General features: G+C 48.2%; 1 protein-coding gene across 6 annotated transcripts in view; it reads right to left on the bottom strand.

Moving 5' to 3' along the window:
• Positions 1 to 17,895, bottom strand: part of DUS2 (dihydrouridine synthase 2) — a 569,010-nt gene that overhangs the window by 266,394 nt on the left and 284,721 nt on the right. For all 6 annotated transcript variants that reach the window (XM_077288143.1, XM_077288137.1, XM_077288139.1 and 3 more), the window contains one exon: positions 9,964 to 10,050. In XM_077288143.1, coding sequence (XP_077144258.1) covers positions 9,964 to 10,050 — 87 coding nt within the window. The remainder of the gene's footprint in view (positions 1 to 9,963; positions 10,051 to 17,895) is intronic.

Here is a 17,895-nt window from a genome sequence, read left to right as displayed (position 1 = left end):
TTAAATTGTTCAGGAGATTGTTGCTTGGAGTTTTGTTTGTGTGCACATTCTCATCCTCTCATGTTTGGGGTTTCATTCCTTTAACTACCATGTTTTCAACTCTGTTGCTTGGCGAGTGTATTTTTATGATTGTTATTTTCATTTATCCCTGCCCATCTCACCTTGTTTGTCTGGCTAGTGCATTCCTATACACTTTAGCTTCCCACTTCCCTGTGTGGGGAAGGGGACAGATAAGGGTTGATTTAAGAGCATAGCAAGGCATGTGAACACAGTGTCTGTACCTTCAGGAGTAATACGGGGGACAAAGATAGACCAGGGCGCCCCTAGTTCTAGGGACCAGGCTAATGCCCACAGTCCCAAGGCACTGCATGACACCTCCAAAGACTAATATAAATTGTCTCACCGACAGGTCTTGTACCATAGATTGTAAGCTTGCGAGCAGGGCCCTCATTCCTACTGGTATCTGTTTTGAACTGTGATTTCTGTTATGCTGTAATGTCTATTGTCTGTATAAGTCCCCTCTATAAGTTGTAAAGCGCTGCGGAATATGTTGGCGCTATATAAATAAAATTATTATTATTTATGGAGTGATGCATTTCAGTTAATTAAAGGAACACTAAATACAGAAAATGAGCTAAGCAAAAAAACATTCCAGCAATTCCACCCCATAATCTCCCCCGTTTATCTATTCCTATTTTGTCTCATGTATTTGGAATTCATGCTGCCCAAACAAAGTGGTCATGTTCCCTACTGATAAAACAAAGAATGGAGTATATGCACACAACATCTATTAAGGGCAAATCTGTTACGTACCCGGCCTAAAAAAGCGCTAATTAAATGCTAAAAAGAATTAACATCTGCACTTGCTGAAAATATGCTCAGTCTTTTGAGCTTCAATTAACAGCTTCAGGTTTTCAAAGACGCCAAGAGGATAAAATAGGTAATCCACCCATTTTTCATGTTACCGCAAGGAAGCCACTCACTAGTGCTTAATACAATTCCACCGTATCCGCCCACTCGCTGTCTCCATCTGCATGGACTTTTTTGGGGGAGGAGGGGCCTCCACCAATCAGTGTGTGAAACAGCTGACGAGATGACGTCATTTCATTGAGTCAGCTGTGTACTGCGGAGAGTCGGCACACTGGAGGCAGGTAGAGAAGCAGAGCACAGAGGAATGGAACCGAGGTGAGTATGTGGTGTTTTGTTTTTTTCATGTGTATGGGATGTTTGAGTGGGCATGGGGAGGCTAAAGGGGTGTCATGCAGCACCACCATGTAGTATATGGGGGTGACATGATGCACATGGTGCTGCATATGAGGGTGACATGCTGCACATGGTGCTGCATATGGGAGTGACATGCTGCACATGGTGCTGCATATGGGAGTGACATGCTGCACATGGTGCTTCATATGGGGGTGACATGCTGCACATGGTGCTGCATATGGGGGTGACATGCTGCACATGGTGCTGCATATGGGGTTGACATGCTGCACATGGTGCTGCATAAGGGGGTTGACATGCTGCACATGGTGCTGCATATGGGGGTGACATGCTGCACATGGTGCTGCATATGGGGGTGAGATGCTGCACATGGTGCTGCATATGGGGGTGACATGCTGCACATGGTGCTGCATATGGGGGTGACATGGTGCTGCACATGGGGGAAGACAAGCTGCATATGGTGCTGCATATGGGGGTAAAACACTGCACATGGTGCTGCATATGGGGGTAAAACACTGCACATGGTGCTGCATATGGGGGAGACATACTGCACATGGTGCTGCATAAGGGAGTGACATGGTGCTGCATATGGGGGTGACATGGTGCTGCATATGGGAAGGCTATGGGGGCGTCATGATGGGCATTGGGAGGCTATGGGGTGTCATGCTGCGCATTGGGAGGCTATGGGGCATCATGCTGCACATTGGGAGGCTATGGGGGCGTCATGCTGCACATTGGGAGGCTATGGGGGCGTCATGCTGCACATTGGGAGGCTATGGGGGCGTCATGCTGCACATTGGGAGGCTATGGGGGCGTCATGCTGCACATTGGGAGGCTATGGGGGCGTCATGCTGCACATTGGGAGGCTATGGGGGCGTCATGCTGCACATTGGGAGGCTATGGGGGCGTCATGCTGCACATTGGGAGGCTATGGGGGCGTCATGCTGCACATTGGGAGGCTATGGGGGCGTCATGCTGCACATTGGGAGGCTATGGGGGCGTCATGCTGCACATTGGGAGGCTATGGGGGCGTCATGCTGCACATTGGGAGGCTATGGGGGCATCATGCTGCACATTGGGAGGCTATGGGGGCGACATGCTGCATATTGGGAAGCTATGGGGGCGTCATGCTGCACATTGGGAGGCTATGGGGGCGTCATGCTGCGCATTGGGAGGCTATGGGGGCGTCATGCTGCATTTCATTCCTATCAAAGGTTGGGAAACTTAAGGACAGCTCTACTATACAGCTAAAGAATTAGGTAAGGCAAGTCAGGAGAAGAAACATACTGATAGGGAACTTAGATTGTGAGCCCCATCGGGGACAGCGATGATAATGTGTGCAAACTGTAAGCGCTGCAGAATATGTTAGCACTATATCTAAAAATAAAAATTATTATTATGCACAGACACATCTTTGTATGCATTTTTGGGGAAAGGAATGTACTTTGTTACTTACTGGAAAGTGTAGAAATCTATAACAATTCTCAGTTTATAAAGTTTAATTAGTTTAACTAAAGTTTACAAACCGCTTTACTTCTACTTCTTAGCGAAAAGCAAGAGTAGGATTTACTAATTCTGTATATGAAGAGGAATGTTCTCATTGACTGACAGCAAACAGTAACAGTGACAATGTGAAACACATCTAATATATAATTGCCTAGAATACTACTTCCTGCAATTTGTGCCAACTTCCGTGGCTTTGTCCGGAGCTAATGTCCGGAGCTAATGTCCGGAGATAAGTGACGTCACCAGTGTCCTACACCCAGGCAGAGCACAGTGGCCCCAGGCAGAGCACAGGGGCCCCAGGCAGAACATGGGGCCCCAGGCAGAGCACAGGGGCCCCAGGCAGCATATGGGGCCCCAGGCAGCATATGGGGCCCCAGGCAGAGCACAGTGGCCTCAGGCAGAGCACACACCAAATCGGAGGCCGAGGGGCCCAGCCAACCAAATCGGAGGCCAAGGAGCCCCGCCCACCAAAGCGGAGGCCGAGGGGCCCGGCCCCGCCCACCAAAGCGGAGGCCGAGGGGCCCGGCCCCGCCCACCAAAGCGGAGGCCGAGGGTCCCCGCCCACCACATCGGAGGCCGAGGGTCCCCGCCCACCAAATCGGAGGCCGAGGGTCCCCGCCCACCAAATCGGAGGCCGAGGGTCCCCGCCCACCAAATCGGAGGCCGAGGGTCCCCGCCCACCAAATCGGAGGCCGAGGGTCCCCGCCCACCAAATCGGAGGCCGAGGGTCCCCGCCCACCAAATCGGAGGCCGGGGGTCCCCGCCCTCCACATCGGAGGCCGAGGGGCCCCGCCCACCACATCGGAGGCCGAGGGGCCCCGCCCACCAAATCGGAGGCCGAGGGTCCCCGCCCACCAAATCGGAGGCCGAGGGTCCACACCATCCAAATCGGAGGCCGAGGAGCCCCGCCCACCAAATCGAAGGTCGAGGGGCCCCGCCCACGAAAGCGGAGGCCGAGGGTCCCCGCACACCAAATCGGAGGCCGAGGGACCCCGCCCACCAAATCGGAGGCCGAGGGGCCCCGCCCACCAAAGCGGAGGCCGAGGGTCCCCGACCACCAAATCGGAGGCCGAGGGTCCCCGCCCACCAAATCGAAGGTCGAGGGGCCCCGCCCACGAAAGCGGAGGCCGAGGGTCCCCGCACACCAAATCGGAGGCCGAGGGACCCCGCCCACCAAATCGGAGGCCGAGGGGCCCCGCCCACCAAAGCGGAGGCCGAGGGTCCCCGACCACCAAATCGGAGGCCGAGGGTCCCTGCCCACCAAATCGGAGGCCGAGGGGCCCCACCCACCAAATCGGAGGACGAGGGGCCCCACCAACCAAATCGGAGGCCAAGAGTCCCCGACCACCAAATCGGAGGCCGAGGGGCCCCACCCACCAAATCGGAGGACGAGGGGCCCCACCAACCAAATCGGAGGCCGAGGAGCCCCGCCCACCAAAAGTAAGTGCGGCCCCAAAAGTAAGTGCGCCCCCGGGTGCAAAAGTAAGTGCGCCCCCGGGTGCAAAAGTAAGTGCGCCCCCGGGTGCAAAAGTAAGTGCGCCCCCGGGTGCAAAAGTAAGTGCGCCCCCGGGTGCAAAAGTAAGTGCGCCCCCGGGTGCAAAAGTAAGTGCGCCCCCGGGTGCAAAAGTAAGTGCGCCCCCGGGTGCAAAAGTAAGTGCGCCCCCGGGTGCAAAAGTAAGTGCGCCCCCGGGTGCAAAAGTAAGTGCGCCTGTTATGGTTCTCAATGGCAAGAGAACATAGCCCAGCAAACATAAGTACTAGCTCTTGGAAGGATGGAAACTAAACTGACCATGAACTAAACCTGCCGCACAACTAACAGTAGCCGGGTAGCGTTGCCTACGTTTTTTATCCCTAGACGCCCAGCGCCGGCCGGAGGACTAACTAATCCTGGCAGAGGAAAATATAGTCCTGGCTCACCTCTAGAGAAATTTCCCCGATAGGCAGACAGAGGCCCCCACATATATTGGCGGTGATTTTAGATGAAATGACAAACGTAGTATGAAAATAGGTTTAGCAAAATTGAGGTCCGCTTACTAGATAGCAGGAAGACAGAAAGGGCACTTTCATGGTCAGCTGAAAACCCTATCAAAAATACCATCCTGAAATTACTTTAAGACTCTAGTATTAACTCATAACATCAGAGTGGCAATTTCAGATCACAAGAGCTTTCCAGACACAGAAACAAAACTACAGCTGTGAACTGGAACAAAATGCAAAAACAAACGAGGACTAAAGTCCAACTTATCTGGGAGTTGTCTAGCAGCAGGAACATGCACAGAAGGGCTTCTGATTACAATGTTGACCGGCATGGAAGTGACAGAGGAGCAAGGTTAAATAGTGACTCCCACATCCTGATGGAAGCAGGTGAACAGAGGGGATGATGCACACCAGTTCAATTCCACCAGTGGCCACCGGGGGAGCCCAAAATCCAATTTCACAACAGTACCCCCCCCTCAAGGAGGGGGCACCGAACCCTCACCAGAACCACCAGGGCGATCAGGATGAGCCCTATGAAAGGCACGGACCAGATCGGAGGCATGAACATCAGAGGCAGTCACCCAAGAATTATCCTCCTGACCGTATCCCTTCCATTTGACCAGATACTGGAGTTTCCGTCTGGAAACACGGGAGTCCAAGATTTTTTCCACCACGTACTCCAACTCGCCCTCAACCAACACCGGAGCAGGAGACTCAACGGAAGGCACAACCGGTACCTCATACCTGCGCAACAATGACCGATGAAAAACATTATGAATAGAAAAAGATGCAGGGAGGTCCAAACGGAAGGACACAGGGTTAAGAACCTCCAATATCTTGTACGGGCCGATGAACCGAGGCTTAAACTTAGGAGAAGAAACCCTCATAGGGACAAAACGAGAAGACAACCACACCAAGTCCCCAACACAAAGCCGAGGACCAGTTCAATTCCACCAGTGGCCACCGGGGGAGCCCAAAATCCAATTTCACAACATGCGCCCCTGGGTGCAAAAGTAAGTGCGCCCCCGGGTGCAAAAGTAAGCGCGCCCCCGGCCCCGGGTGCAAAAGTAAGCGTGCCCCCCAGTCCCGTGTGTGAAAAGTGCTGCTGTAAAGCTGGTAGCGCTGTTCAAGCACCATGTATTTCCTTCAGGAAATGCCCATCTAATATATAATTGCCTAGAATACTACTTCCTGCAATTTGTGCCAACTTCCGTGGCTTTGTCCGGAGCTAATGTCCGGAGCTAATGTCTGGAGATAAGTGACGTCACCAGTGTCCTACACCCAGGCAGAGCACAGGGGCCCCAGGCAGCATATGGGGCCCCAGGCAGAGCACAGTGGCCCCAGGCAGAGCACAGTGGCCCCAGGCAGCATATGGGGCCCCAGGCAGAGCACAGGGGCCCCAGGCAGCATATGGAACCCCAGGCAGCATATGGGGCCCCAGGCAGAGCACAGGGGCCCCAGGCAGAGCACAGGGGCCCCAGGCAGAGCACAGGGGCCCCAGGCAGAGCATATGGGGCCCCAAGCAGAGCACAGGGGCCCCAGGCAGCATATGGGGCCCCAGGCAGAGCACAGTGGCCCCAGGCAGAGCACAGGGGCCCCAGGCAGAACATGGGGCCCCTGGCAGAGCACAGGGGCCCCAGGCAGAGCACAGGGGCCCCAGGCAGCATATGGGGCCCCAGGCAGAGCACAGGGGCCCCAGGCAGAGCACAGGGGCCCCAGGCAGCATATGGGGCCCCAGGCAGCATATGGGGCCCCAGGCAGAGCACAGGGGCCCCAGGCAGAGCACAGGGGCCCCAGGCAGCATATGGGGCCTCAGGCAGAGCACAGGGGCCCCAGGCAGCATATGGGGCCTCAGGCAGAGCACAGTGGTCCCAGGCAGAGCACAGGGGCCCCAGGCAGAACATGGGGCCCCAGGCAGAGCACAGGGGCCCCAGGCAGCATATGGGGCCCCAGGCAGAGCACAGGGGCCCCAGGCAGAGCACAGGGGCCCCAGGCAGCATATGGGGCCCCAGGCAGAGCACAGTGGTCCCAGGCAGAGCACAGAGGCCCCAGGCAGCCTATGGGGCCCCAGGCAGAGCACAGTGGTCCCAGGCAGAGCACAGGGGCCCCAGGCAGCCTATGGGGCCCCAGGCAGAGCACAGTGGCCCCAGGCAGCATATGGGGCCCCAGGCAGAGCACAGTGGTCCCAGGTAGAGCACAGGGGCCCCAGGCAGCATATGGGGCCCCAGGCAGAGCACAGGGGCCCCAGGCAGCATATGGGGCCCCAGGCAGAGCACAGTGGCCCCAGGCAGAGCACAGGGGCCCCAGGCAGAACATGGGGCCCCAGGTAGAGCACAGGGGCCCCAGGCAGAGCACAGGGGCCCCAGGCAGCATATGGGGCCCCAGGCAGAGCACAGGGGCCCCAGGCAGCATATGGGGCCCCAGGCAGAGCACAGCGATATTTTGGACCACTGTGCGGTGTTTCAGACCCCCTGTGTGATGTCTGGGGCCCTGTTCTTAAGTATATTAAAGATTAAAGTAACGTATATTAAAGTATATTATAGATCAAATTTGACACGTTTATGAGCACCATTGAGTGATATACTCAAGAATGACATAATTTTTCAACATTTTATGGTTTCAAACTGTAAACACTCAGAGTTTTTTTTACTTCAACCAGAAAACCTTAACGGTTCATAAAAAACTTGACTGTTCAGGATATGATAAAAGTCATAGTATTCTGAATCTTTAACTTATAAAGATACCTTTACATGGGGTGATTATTGGTTCCAGAGAGGCTTTCGGCCGATAATCGTACACATGGCTGGTGACAGGACAATACAATATAAACGTTCAAAGGTAAACACTGATAACATTAAAATCTAATATATACAGGTCCTTCTCAAAAAATTAGCATATAGTGTTAAATTTCATTATTTACTATAATGTAATGATTACAATTAAACTTTCATATATTATAGATTCATTATCCACCAACTGAAATTTGTCAGGTCTTTTATTGTTTTAATACTGATGATTTTGGCCTACAACTCCTGATAACCCAAAAAACCTGTCTCAATAAATTAGCATATCAAGAAAAGGTTCTCTAAACGACCTATTACCCTAATCTTCTGAATCAACTAATTAACTCTAAACACATGCAAAAGATACCTGAGGCTTTTAAAAACTCCCTGCCTGGTTCATTACTCAAAACCCCCATCATGGGTAAGACTAGCGACCTGACAGATGTAAAGAAGGCCATCATTGACACCCTCAAGCAAGAGCGTAAGACCCAGAAAGAAATTTCTCAACAAATAGGCTGTTCCCAGAGTGCTGTATCAAGGCACCTCAATTGTAAGTCTGTTGGAAGGAAACAATGTGGCAGAAAACGCTGTACAACGAGAAGAGGTGACCGGACCCTGAGGAAGATTGTGGAGAAGGACCGATTCCAGACCTTGGGGAACCTGAGGAAGCAGTGGACTGAGTCTGGTGTGGAAACATCCAGAGCCACCGTGCACAGGCGTGTGCAGGAAATGGGCTACAGGTGCCGCATTCCCCAGGTAAAGCCACTTTTGAACCATAAACAGCGGCAGAAGCGCCTGACCTGGGCTACAGAGAAGCAGCACTGGACTGTTGCTAAGTGGTCCCAAGTACTTTTTTCTGATGAAAGCAAATTTTGCATGTCATTCGGAAATCAAGGTGCCAGAGTCTGGAGGAAGACTGGGGAGAAGGAAATGCCAAAATGCCTGAAGTCCAGTGTCAAGTACCCAGTCAGTGATGGTGTGGGGTGCCATGTCAGCTGCTGGTGTTGGTCCACTGTGTTTCATCAAGGGCAGGGTCAATGCAGCTAGCTATCAGGAGATTTTGGAGCACTTCATGCTTCCTGGCACCTGCTCACAGTGCCAAAACCACTGGTAAATGGTTTACTGACCATGGTATTACTGTGCTCAATTGGCCTGCCAACTCTCCTGACCTGAACCCCATAGAGAATCTGTGGGATATTGTGAAGAGAAAGTTGAGAGACGCAAGACCCAACACTCTGGATGAGCTTAAGGCCGCTATTGAAGCATCCTGGGCCTCCATAACATCTCAGCAGTGTCACAGGCTGATTGCCTCCATGCCACGCCGCATTGAAGCAGTCATTTCTGCCAAAGGATTCCCGACCAAGTATTGAGTGCATAACTGAACATTATTATTTGATGGTTTTTTTGTTTGTTATTAAAAAACACTTTTATTTGATTGGACGGTTGAAATATGCTAATTTATTGAGACAGGTTTTTTGGGTTATCAGGAGTTGTAGGCCAAAATCATCAGTATTAAAACAATAAAAGACCTGACAAATTTCAGTTGGTGGATAATGAATCTATAATATATGAAAGTTTAATTGTAATCATTACATTATGGTAAATAATGAAATTTAACACTATATGCTAATTTTTTGAGAAGGACCTGTAATTGCCTAGAATACTACTTCCGGCAATTTGTGCCAACTTCCGTGGCTTTGTCCGGAGATAAGTGACGTCACCAGCGTCCTACACCCGCTCAGGGTGGACAAAGATATATGCCTTCGTGGTGCGCAGCACTTTTCTGATTGGTTGCCGCCTGCCGCGAGCGACCAATCAGAAATGTGCCGTACTGTCAAGAATTGTCAAGAGCTGGTGAGTGCAGCCATTTTTTGTTCTTTCTTACTATTATTTATTAATTGTATTATTCTTACATTTGAATAAATAAAGTATATATGGATTCTAGACTCCCGATTCTTTAGAATAGGGCTGCCATCTAGTCAGTATATAATGTACCTTTCTATTTTGAATGCTTAAGAATGAAACACTAACTGCTAAGGTCCATTTACACTGCACGGTTATAGTGAATCAGTTTTCCAAGAACCCCTCGTTCCATGATGATCATGCAGTGTAAACAGGCTGCCGACACCCCATGTCTGAGCAAAAAGCTCGTTCGTCAGGAGAAATGATATTTTGTGCAATCAAAATACCATCATTATTGTCAACACACTGTCCTGCGCTGGCGAGAACAATGGCAGCCTATGCACACTGAATGATCTTTTCCCTATGTAAAAAGGCTATGAAACCAGCCTGTGGTGGATATGGACAAGAAATGGCCCTGTGCAAGAACAGTATATGGCCCCTTGGAAGTCCCACAATTCAATGATATGTTCACCCCTGAAACCACCGCTACCCCGCAAACAAATAGCCGATTGACCATCATTGACTAAACACCGATTGGTTGGTGTAAACGGATCTTTACATGACTTTCTCTTACTTGGCGATAATGGGAATGGATACAGCCTCAGATACTGCCTTGATGAAATCACAGTGGACAGGATGCTGTGGTCTCTCCTCTTTCTTCCTTTAAATAAACAGAAAAGAACGTTTTTGATGAAAAGTAAACAATAAGAACTCTATGATCCCTTAGTATCAGAGACAATTTTGGCCTTCGTAACCAAACCCCATATTTCCATTCTGACATGTGTGACTTTATGTGGTAAAAACTTTGGAATGCTCCTACCTACATATTTCAGTGATCCGGAGACTTTTTTCCATGGCACATTGTACTTTATATATAGCTATAGCACTTAAGTATTGCACTTTATGTATGGTATATTATGAAAAAAAATTACAAACTTTTCAAGCTCTGAATGATTATAACCTTAAACCAGGCAGTCATACCAAACAAAACAAGCTAATAAATAATATTTACCATATGTTTAATTTACATCAGCAAAATTTTTCAAACATTATTTTATTTTGTTAGGATGTTGGAATTGTAAGCAGCAATTTATATTAATTTTTTTTCAAGGAAAAGCGATTCTGTTGGGAGCTTCCGACTTTTGATTTGACTTTGAGTGGCCTATATATCGGAAAACCCCCCAAATGATACCATTGTAAAAACTGCACCCCTTAAATTATTTGGACTGCCAAAGGGAACATTGCTAGCCCTTCTGGAGCTTCACAGAAATTAACGCAGATTACATTTTTCAACCTAACAATTGCTTTGACCCCAAGATTTTTTATTTTCAGACAGACCAATAGGATAAAATGGACCCCACAATTTATTATGCAATTGGTCTCAAAAACCCTGTGTTTGGTTGTAAACTACCGTTTAGGCAAATAGAAGGGCTTGCTTGGAAGGAAAACCAAAATTTTTGATTTTTGGAGTGCAATACTGGCTGGAATAAATTGCAGTCACCATAATGCATTTTCAGAGCCTCTTTGGTGCCAAATAAGCAGAAAGACCCCACAAGTGACCCCATACTTAAAACTAAAGCCTTGAAAGGATTAATCTAAGGATTTGATGAGCATTTTAAACCCAGAAGTAGTTCACAACATTTTTGTAAACACTGGTCTATGAAAAAATAAGTGTTTTTTTAACCAACAAATGTTGCTTTTACCCCACACAATTAATTTGTACGAGGGTCAACAGCCGAAAACGGAGAATTAATTGTTGTACAATTTCTACTGAACGTGGCAGTTCCCCATATGTGATGTTGGGGTCCACTAACTAGGAACCTGAAGCCAAAGGGTTTCTTACATCACACATGGAATAGTGTTTATTTCAACTGGTTACAAACATAAATCCCTAGCCTTGTCCAGGGGCTATCTAAACAATACAGACCCTGGCTACTAACACAGCTAATACCAGTTCGGTCACACAAAACAGCGATCGTCCATAGGAAGCAGTGATACTTGCAGTTTGGTGCACATTGCCCGAGCAGTCTCTTCTCATGGAGATTCTGGCCTGACTCTCTCCTGCTCCAATACCACCCACTGTGCTCAGCTTCCTCCAGCTGGCTGACAAGTGACCACATAGCCTGGTTCTAATCCTGGCTATCCAGGTGCACCTTATTAGGACCTGTAGTGCTAGGATTTAACCCTAGCCTACCTGGCTTTCCTGCAGTGGCAATATATTACTATTTAGGCACAAGCCAGGCTCGAAAGGGGAGCAGCACGGATTTAGCTGGAATAGATAGTGGGCAGCCTTTACAGAAACTTCATTCCTCAAGGAATTCATCTAGGGTGTCATGAGTATTCTGAACCCCCATGGGCAACACAACATTTGATAACATAAGACCATGGAAATAAAAAAATAAAATGACATTATAATGTCATAATTAACATAATAATAATAATGACATAGTAAGCAAAAACAGCTTCTTGTGGAAAAGAAAAAAAACTATATAAGGCATCATTCAGATAAGTGTATATTCTGTAAGCATTATGTCAGTGTGCAAAAGTGATGGTATGCAGAGAGCACACTGACCACTGCAAGTCAATGTGGGAGTTCACAAGAATTATTTTACACCAGACTGTTCTGCAGGTAAAAAAAAAAATCACAGCATGTACTACTTTAATAAAGTTAAGACTTGCTCATTACATACAGCAGGGGTGTCAAACTGCATTCCTCGAGGGCCTCAAACCATGAGTGTTTTCAAGATTTCCTTCTCATTGCACAAGGTGCTGGAATCATTCTGTGCAGGTGATTAAATTATCACCTGTGCAATACAAGGAAATTTTGAAAACATGACCTGTTTGCAGCCCTTGAGGAATGCAGTTTGACACCCCTGACATACAGGTTACCATCTAGATCCATTAGAACGTAGATGTTAACCTTAGGCCCGCAAAGCAATTATATTTGGCAAGTGAGAAAAAAACAACAATGCTGCACAAATGCTGCGCTTCCGGCCTGCGTCTCATATGGTTATACTAGTTTTTAGCTTTGCTGGTTTCAGATTCAATGTTTAAGCAAAACTTAAGTTTGTTTCCATATGAACAGGTTCATCATTATATTTGAGGAGGACGGAAAACATCATCAATTGAAAATATTTTTTTCAATAAATACCAAGGTTGGCCCAAGGCCGGTTTCACACGTCAGTGGCTCCGGTACGTGTGGTGTCAGTTTTCTCACATACCGGAGACACTGACACACGTAGACACATTAAAATCAATGTGTCTCTGCACATGTCAGCGTGTTTTCACGGACTGTGTGTCCGGTTGAAAAACACGGAGACATGTCAGTGTTCGTGGGAGCGCACGGATCACACGGACCCATTAAAGTCAATGGGTCCGTGTAAAACACGTACCGCACACGGATGCTGTCCGTGTGCAGTCTGTGTGGCGTGCAGGAGACAGCGCTACAGTAAGCGCTGTCCCCCCAGCGTGGTGCTGAAGCCGCCATTCATTTCTTCTCTCCAGCAGCGTTCGCTGGAGAGAAGGAATGAAAAATCATTGTTTTGGTTTTTTTTGTGTTTAAAATAAAGATCCTTGTCACTACCCCCCTCCCACACCCTGTGCGCCCGCCCGCTGGAAATAAAATACTCACCCGGCTCCCTCGATGCTTCCTCTCAGCGCCGCAGCTTGTCCTGTATGAGCAGTCACGTGGTGCCGCTCATTACAGTGATGAATATGCGGCTCCACCTCCCATAGGGGTGGAGCCGCATATTCATCACTGTAATGAGCGGTACCAAGTGACCGCTCTTACAGGAAGAAGCTGCGGCGCTGAGAGGAAGCATCGAGGGAGCCGGGTGAGTATATTATTTCCAGCGGGCGGGCGCACAGGGGGTGGGATGGGGGTGGAGACAAGGATCTTTATTTTAAACACAAAAAAAAATAAAAACAATGATTTTTCATTCCTTCTCTCCAGCGAACGCTGCTGGGAAGGAATGAATTCCGGCTTCAGCACCAGATGCAGGGGACAGCGCTTATCTCTAGCGCTGTCTCCTGCACGGTCTGTGTGGTACCCAGTCGGCACACGGCTGCCGCACCTGTGCCACACTGATGTGCCACGTGAGCACACAGACACAGATAACTCCGGTACCGGAATTATCTGGACGTGTGGGACAGGCCCAAGACTAAGTTTTTAAGTTTGGCCCTCTGTGTATTTGAGTTTGACATCCCTGCATTAGAACATAGGAAACTGTACGTAGCCCTTCATTATTAAATTGTGTAAAAAGAACAGATTCTTTACAGAAGACACACAGATTGAATACGGGTGACAAAATTAGTGAAAAAACTAATAACTATAAGGGCGCCTTCTCACTTGAAAGAAATACGTCCGAGTCTCGCAAGTTAAAACCCTGCTCTGGCGCAGGCATTCCAGAGCGAAGTGTGCAGCTCCATGTATTACTGTGCGGCCGCATGCTCCGCTCTGGAGTGCCGGCACCAGAGCAGGGTTTTAACCTGCGAGACTCGGACGTATTTCTAGCAAGTGAGAAGGAGCCCTAAGGGTAAAGTTCACACAGGGCTAATTTTCAGCTGCTTTTTACAGTACCAGCCAAGTCTATGAGATTTCCGAAATCTCATGCACACACATTGGGTTTTTGTGTGATCAGTATTTTGTGGTTTGCAGCGTTTTTTTTTACATAGAACATGTCACTTCTTTCAGCGTTTTTCCAGCGTTTTCCACCCATTGACTTGAATGGATGGTGAAAAAACGCTGCAAATACACTGGTTGACTTTTCTTGCAGCATATTTGCTGCAGAAAAGTCAAGGACAGCCGGATGTGATGTCACACTCGGCACTGCTACATCTAGATGGCAGGATGCATGATGCGTCCATACAGCCTGACATCCAGCAGAGCGGACCTGATCCCCATTTACTTGAATGTGGGGTCCGACATTACAGTGTTTGACACGCTGTCATATTAATGACAGCGTGGCAAACACCGCTTCTGATGGGCGGGGAAATCATCGCCGGTCAGAGAGCCGCGGCTCCCACACTGTCAAAAGACAGTCAAAAGAGGTCCGCCTCAGCTGTGATCGGAGGTGTAAACTCACCTCCGATCACTGGTGTCCGCTGATGGGACTACTGATCCCATCATCTGACACCTGCTACCGCTAATTACAGCGAGTCATATATTTAAGAAAACAGCCGCCCTCAGATTTTGGATTTTTGAATGCATAACAAGAGCAAAAGTTTATTCAAGTCACCACAGTATTAGGGCAATTTAGAGAAGGTCTCCGTAGTAGGTTTAAAGTAGGTAACGTTTCGACCCCGTGGTGGGTCTTTATCAAACCTCACTTTAGAGGAAAGCATTAAGCTACTTACGGGTAGCGGCATTTTTTGGAGGCCCATGACAGCACCACGAGAGAGGGGATCCGCCCCTTTAGGAACAGGAAACCCACAGATACAAAAGGGCGGCACCTCTCCCACGCATCAGTTGGATTACAGAGCCTGAGAGGACTACCGCAGTTAATGACAAGCAAATACAGTATTACATACTATTTAAACACAATGACTTTAATAAAGTAACAATTGAGATAACACACGTGAAAAAAAAGAACTTTTCTTCTTTAAATTATTTAGTTCTTTATAACCCCAGGATGTGCAACCCCCATGTGAAAAGGGAGGGAACTAAGGGTGCTGTCATGGGCCTCCGAAAAATGCCGCTACCCGTAAGTAGCTTAATGCTTTATTCGGACTCCCATGACAGCACCACGAGAGATTTACAGAGATGTAAGCCATTCTAGGGAGGGACCACAGCCTGCAGCACCCTTAACCCGAATGTGAGATCTGAGGAGAAACCCAAGTCCAACCTATAGTGTTTAAAAAAGGTGGAAGGGGATGACCATGTGGCCGCCTTACATATCTGGTCGACCGACACTCCAGACCTTTCTGCCCAGGATGACGCCATGGCTCGGGTGGAATGTGCTCTCAAATTCTGCGGAGCTGGACCCCCACCTGTCGTGTAAGCAAGAGAGATAGCCTCCCTAATCCATTTAGCTAGTATGTATTTTGAAGCTCTAGCCCCTTTCCTCGGACCTTGGAAGGACAGGAATAGTGCATTATCCTTCTTCCAATCATTAGTGACCGAGATATATTGTAGAAGGCATCTCCTGACATCTAAGGTATGGAGCTCACTTTCTTTAGGGTTAGAAGGATTAGGGATAAATGAAGGTAAAACTATCTCCTGCGATCTGTGAAACTGGGATACTACCTTTGGTAAGTAGGCTGGGTCCGGTCTAAGGATAACTCTATCCTGGAGAAATTCTGTATACGGGGGAAGTCTAGAGAGCGCCTGGATGTCTCCTATTCTGCGAGCTGATGTTATAGCTATTAGGAAAGCTGTTTTGAGAGACAACATCCTGACTGAGGCTTCATTCAACGGCTCAAAAGGGGGTCTTGTCAAAGAAGAAAGGACAAGATTTAAATCCCATGGCACCATTTTGTTTCTATATAACGGTCTAATTCTACCGACCGCCTTAATAAATCTCGACACCCAGTAGTTGCCCGCAATATTACATGAGAACAGGGCTCCAAGTGCTGAAACTTGTACTCTTAATGTGCTTGTGGAGAGTTTTAACTCTAACCCTCTTTGCAGAAATTCCAATATTTGACGAATTGGTACCCCATTATTAATGTTAAATTCTGAGGAAGATAGGAACTTTCTCCAGGTTCTGGAGTAGATTCTTGTTGTTATTGGCTTTCTACTTTTTAAAAGGGTATCGACTAATTTAGGAGAGAAGCCTTTATTTTCTAACAATGACCGCTCAAACTCTAAGCCGTCAAATGAAGTCCCTTCACTTGTGGATGGAGTATCGGCCCCTGGGAGAGTAAATTTGGGATGTCTGGAAGCACCCAGGGATCGCCCACTGACATTGTCCTGAGCCATGAAAACCAAGTTCTCCTGGGCCAGAAGGGAGCAATCAGAATGAGTCTCGCACGATCTTCTCTGATTTTCCTCACCACTAGAGGTAATAGGTTTAATGGTGGGAAGGCGTAGGCCAGAGAAAAATCCCATTTTATGAGGAATGCATCCACTGCCAGTGGATTTTCCCTGGGATTTAGGGAACAAAAGTTTTTTACTTTTTTGTTTTCTTTCGTGGCAAATAGGTCCACCACTGGTCGACCCCATAAGCGAACAATCTGTTTGAAGATGTCTCCATTTAGAGACCATTCTCCTTGTTTTAGAACATTGCGGCTGAGAAAGTCCGCTTTTATATTGTCTTTTCCTGTGATGTGTAGAGCAGTCAAAGATAGAATATTCTCTTCTGCCATCCGGAGGAGACGATTTGTGATCTGCATCAGAGTCTCGGAGCGTGTACCTCCTTGATGATTTATATAGGAGACTGCCACCCGGTTGTCCGAGAGGATCCTGACGTGGTGGCCCTGCAGATACATGAGGAGTTTTTTAACTGACAATTCGATTGCCAATAATTCTCTCTGATTGGATGAAGATGTTGAGTATGGTTCCCAATGGCCTTGAACTACAATGTCATTCATGTGAGCCCCCCACCCTGAGGAGCTGGCATCCGTAGTTATAACCCGGGATACTTCTATCATCCAGGGAACGCCTGCCGACAAATTATCCCTAACCAGCCACCAATTGTTGTGAATTTATATTTTTGGCTCCCTCTAGTGGTTACTAGTGATTTGACTCTGGGAATGTCTGCCATCCCTTGTATGCTCACCTGGGTCGTTAGGTCAGGGGTGTTGCTATATAAGCTCCCTGGACCTTCAGTTCAATGCCTGGCAACGTTGTAATCAGAGCTAATCTGTTGTGCTCTTGCCTACTGATCCTGGTTCCTGCTAAATTAAGCTAAGTCTGCTTTCTTGCTTTTTGCTATTTGTTTTTGTTTGCATTTTTGTCCAGCTTGTTCATAATCTGTATCCTAACCTTGCTGGAAGCTCTAGGGAGGCTGGAGTTCTCCCCCCGGGCCGTTAGACGGTTCGGGGGTTCTTGAATCTCCAGTGTGGATTTTTGTTAGGGTTTTCGTTGACCATATAAGTTATCTTACTACATTCTGCTATTAGTAAGTGGGCCTCTCTTTGCTAAACCTAGTTCATCTCTGTGTTTGTCATTTCCTCTTAGCTCACCGTTATTATTTGTGGGGGGCTTCTATCCTACTTTTGGGGTCTATTCTCTGGAGGCAAGAGAGGTCTTTGTTTTCCTCTTCTAGGGGTAGTTAGTCCTCCGGCTGGCGCGAGACATCTAGCGACCAACGTAGGCATGTTCCCCGGCTACTTCTAGTGTTGGCGTTAGGAGTAGATATATGGTCAACCCAGTTACCACTGCCCTATGAGCTGGATTTTTGTACTTCGCAGACTTACTTGTTCCTCTGAGACCCTCGCCATTGGGGTCATAACAGTTTGCCAGGCCTGTATTAAATGTTAAATGCATTGCAGAAGCGGGATTATAAGAAAGAAAGTTCTGAGTTGTTTTTTTTCTCTCTCTCATTTTTTTTTCTTTTCCCCTTTA

The sequence above is a fragment of the Ranitomeya variabilis genome, chromosome 2 (genome assembly GCF_051348905.1).
Source record: "Ranitomeya variabilis isolate aRanVar5 chromosome 2, aRanVar5.hap1, whole genome shotgun sequence".
Taxonomy (NCBI): domain Eukaryota; kingdom Metazoa; phylum Chordata; class Amphibia; order Anura; family Dendrobatidae; genus Ranitomeya; species Ranitomeya variabilis.
Note: the sequence above shows the minus strand (reverse complement) of the source record. Positions and strands in the feature narration are given on the sequence as shown.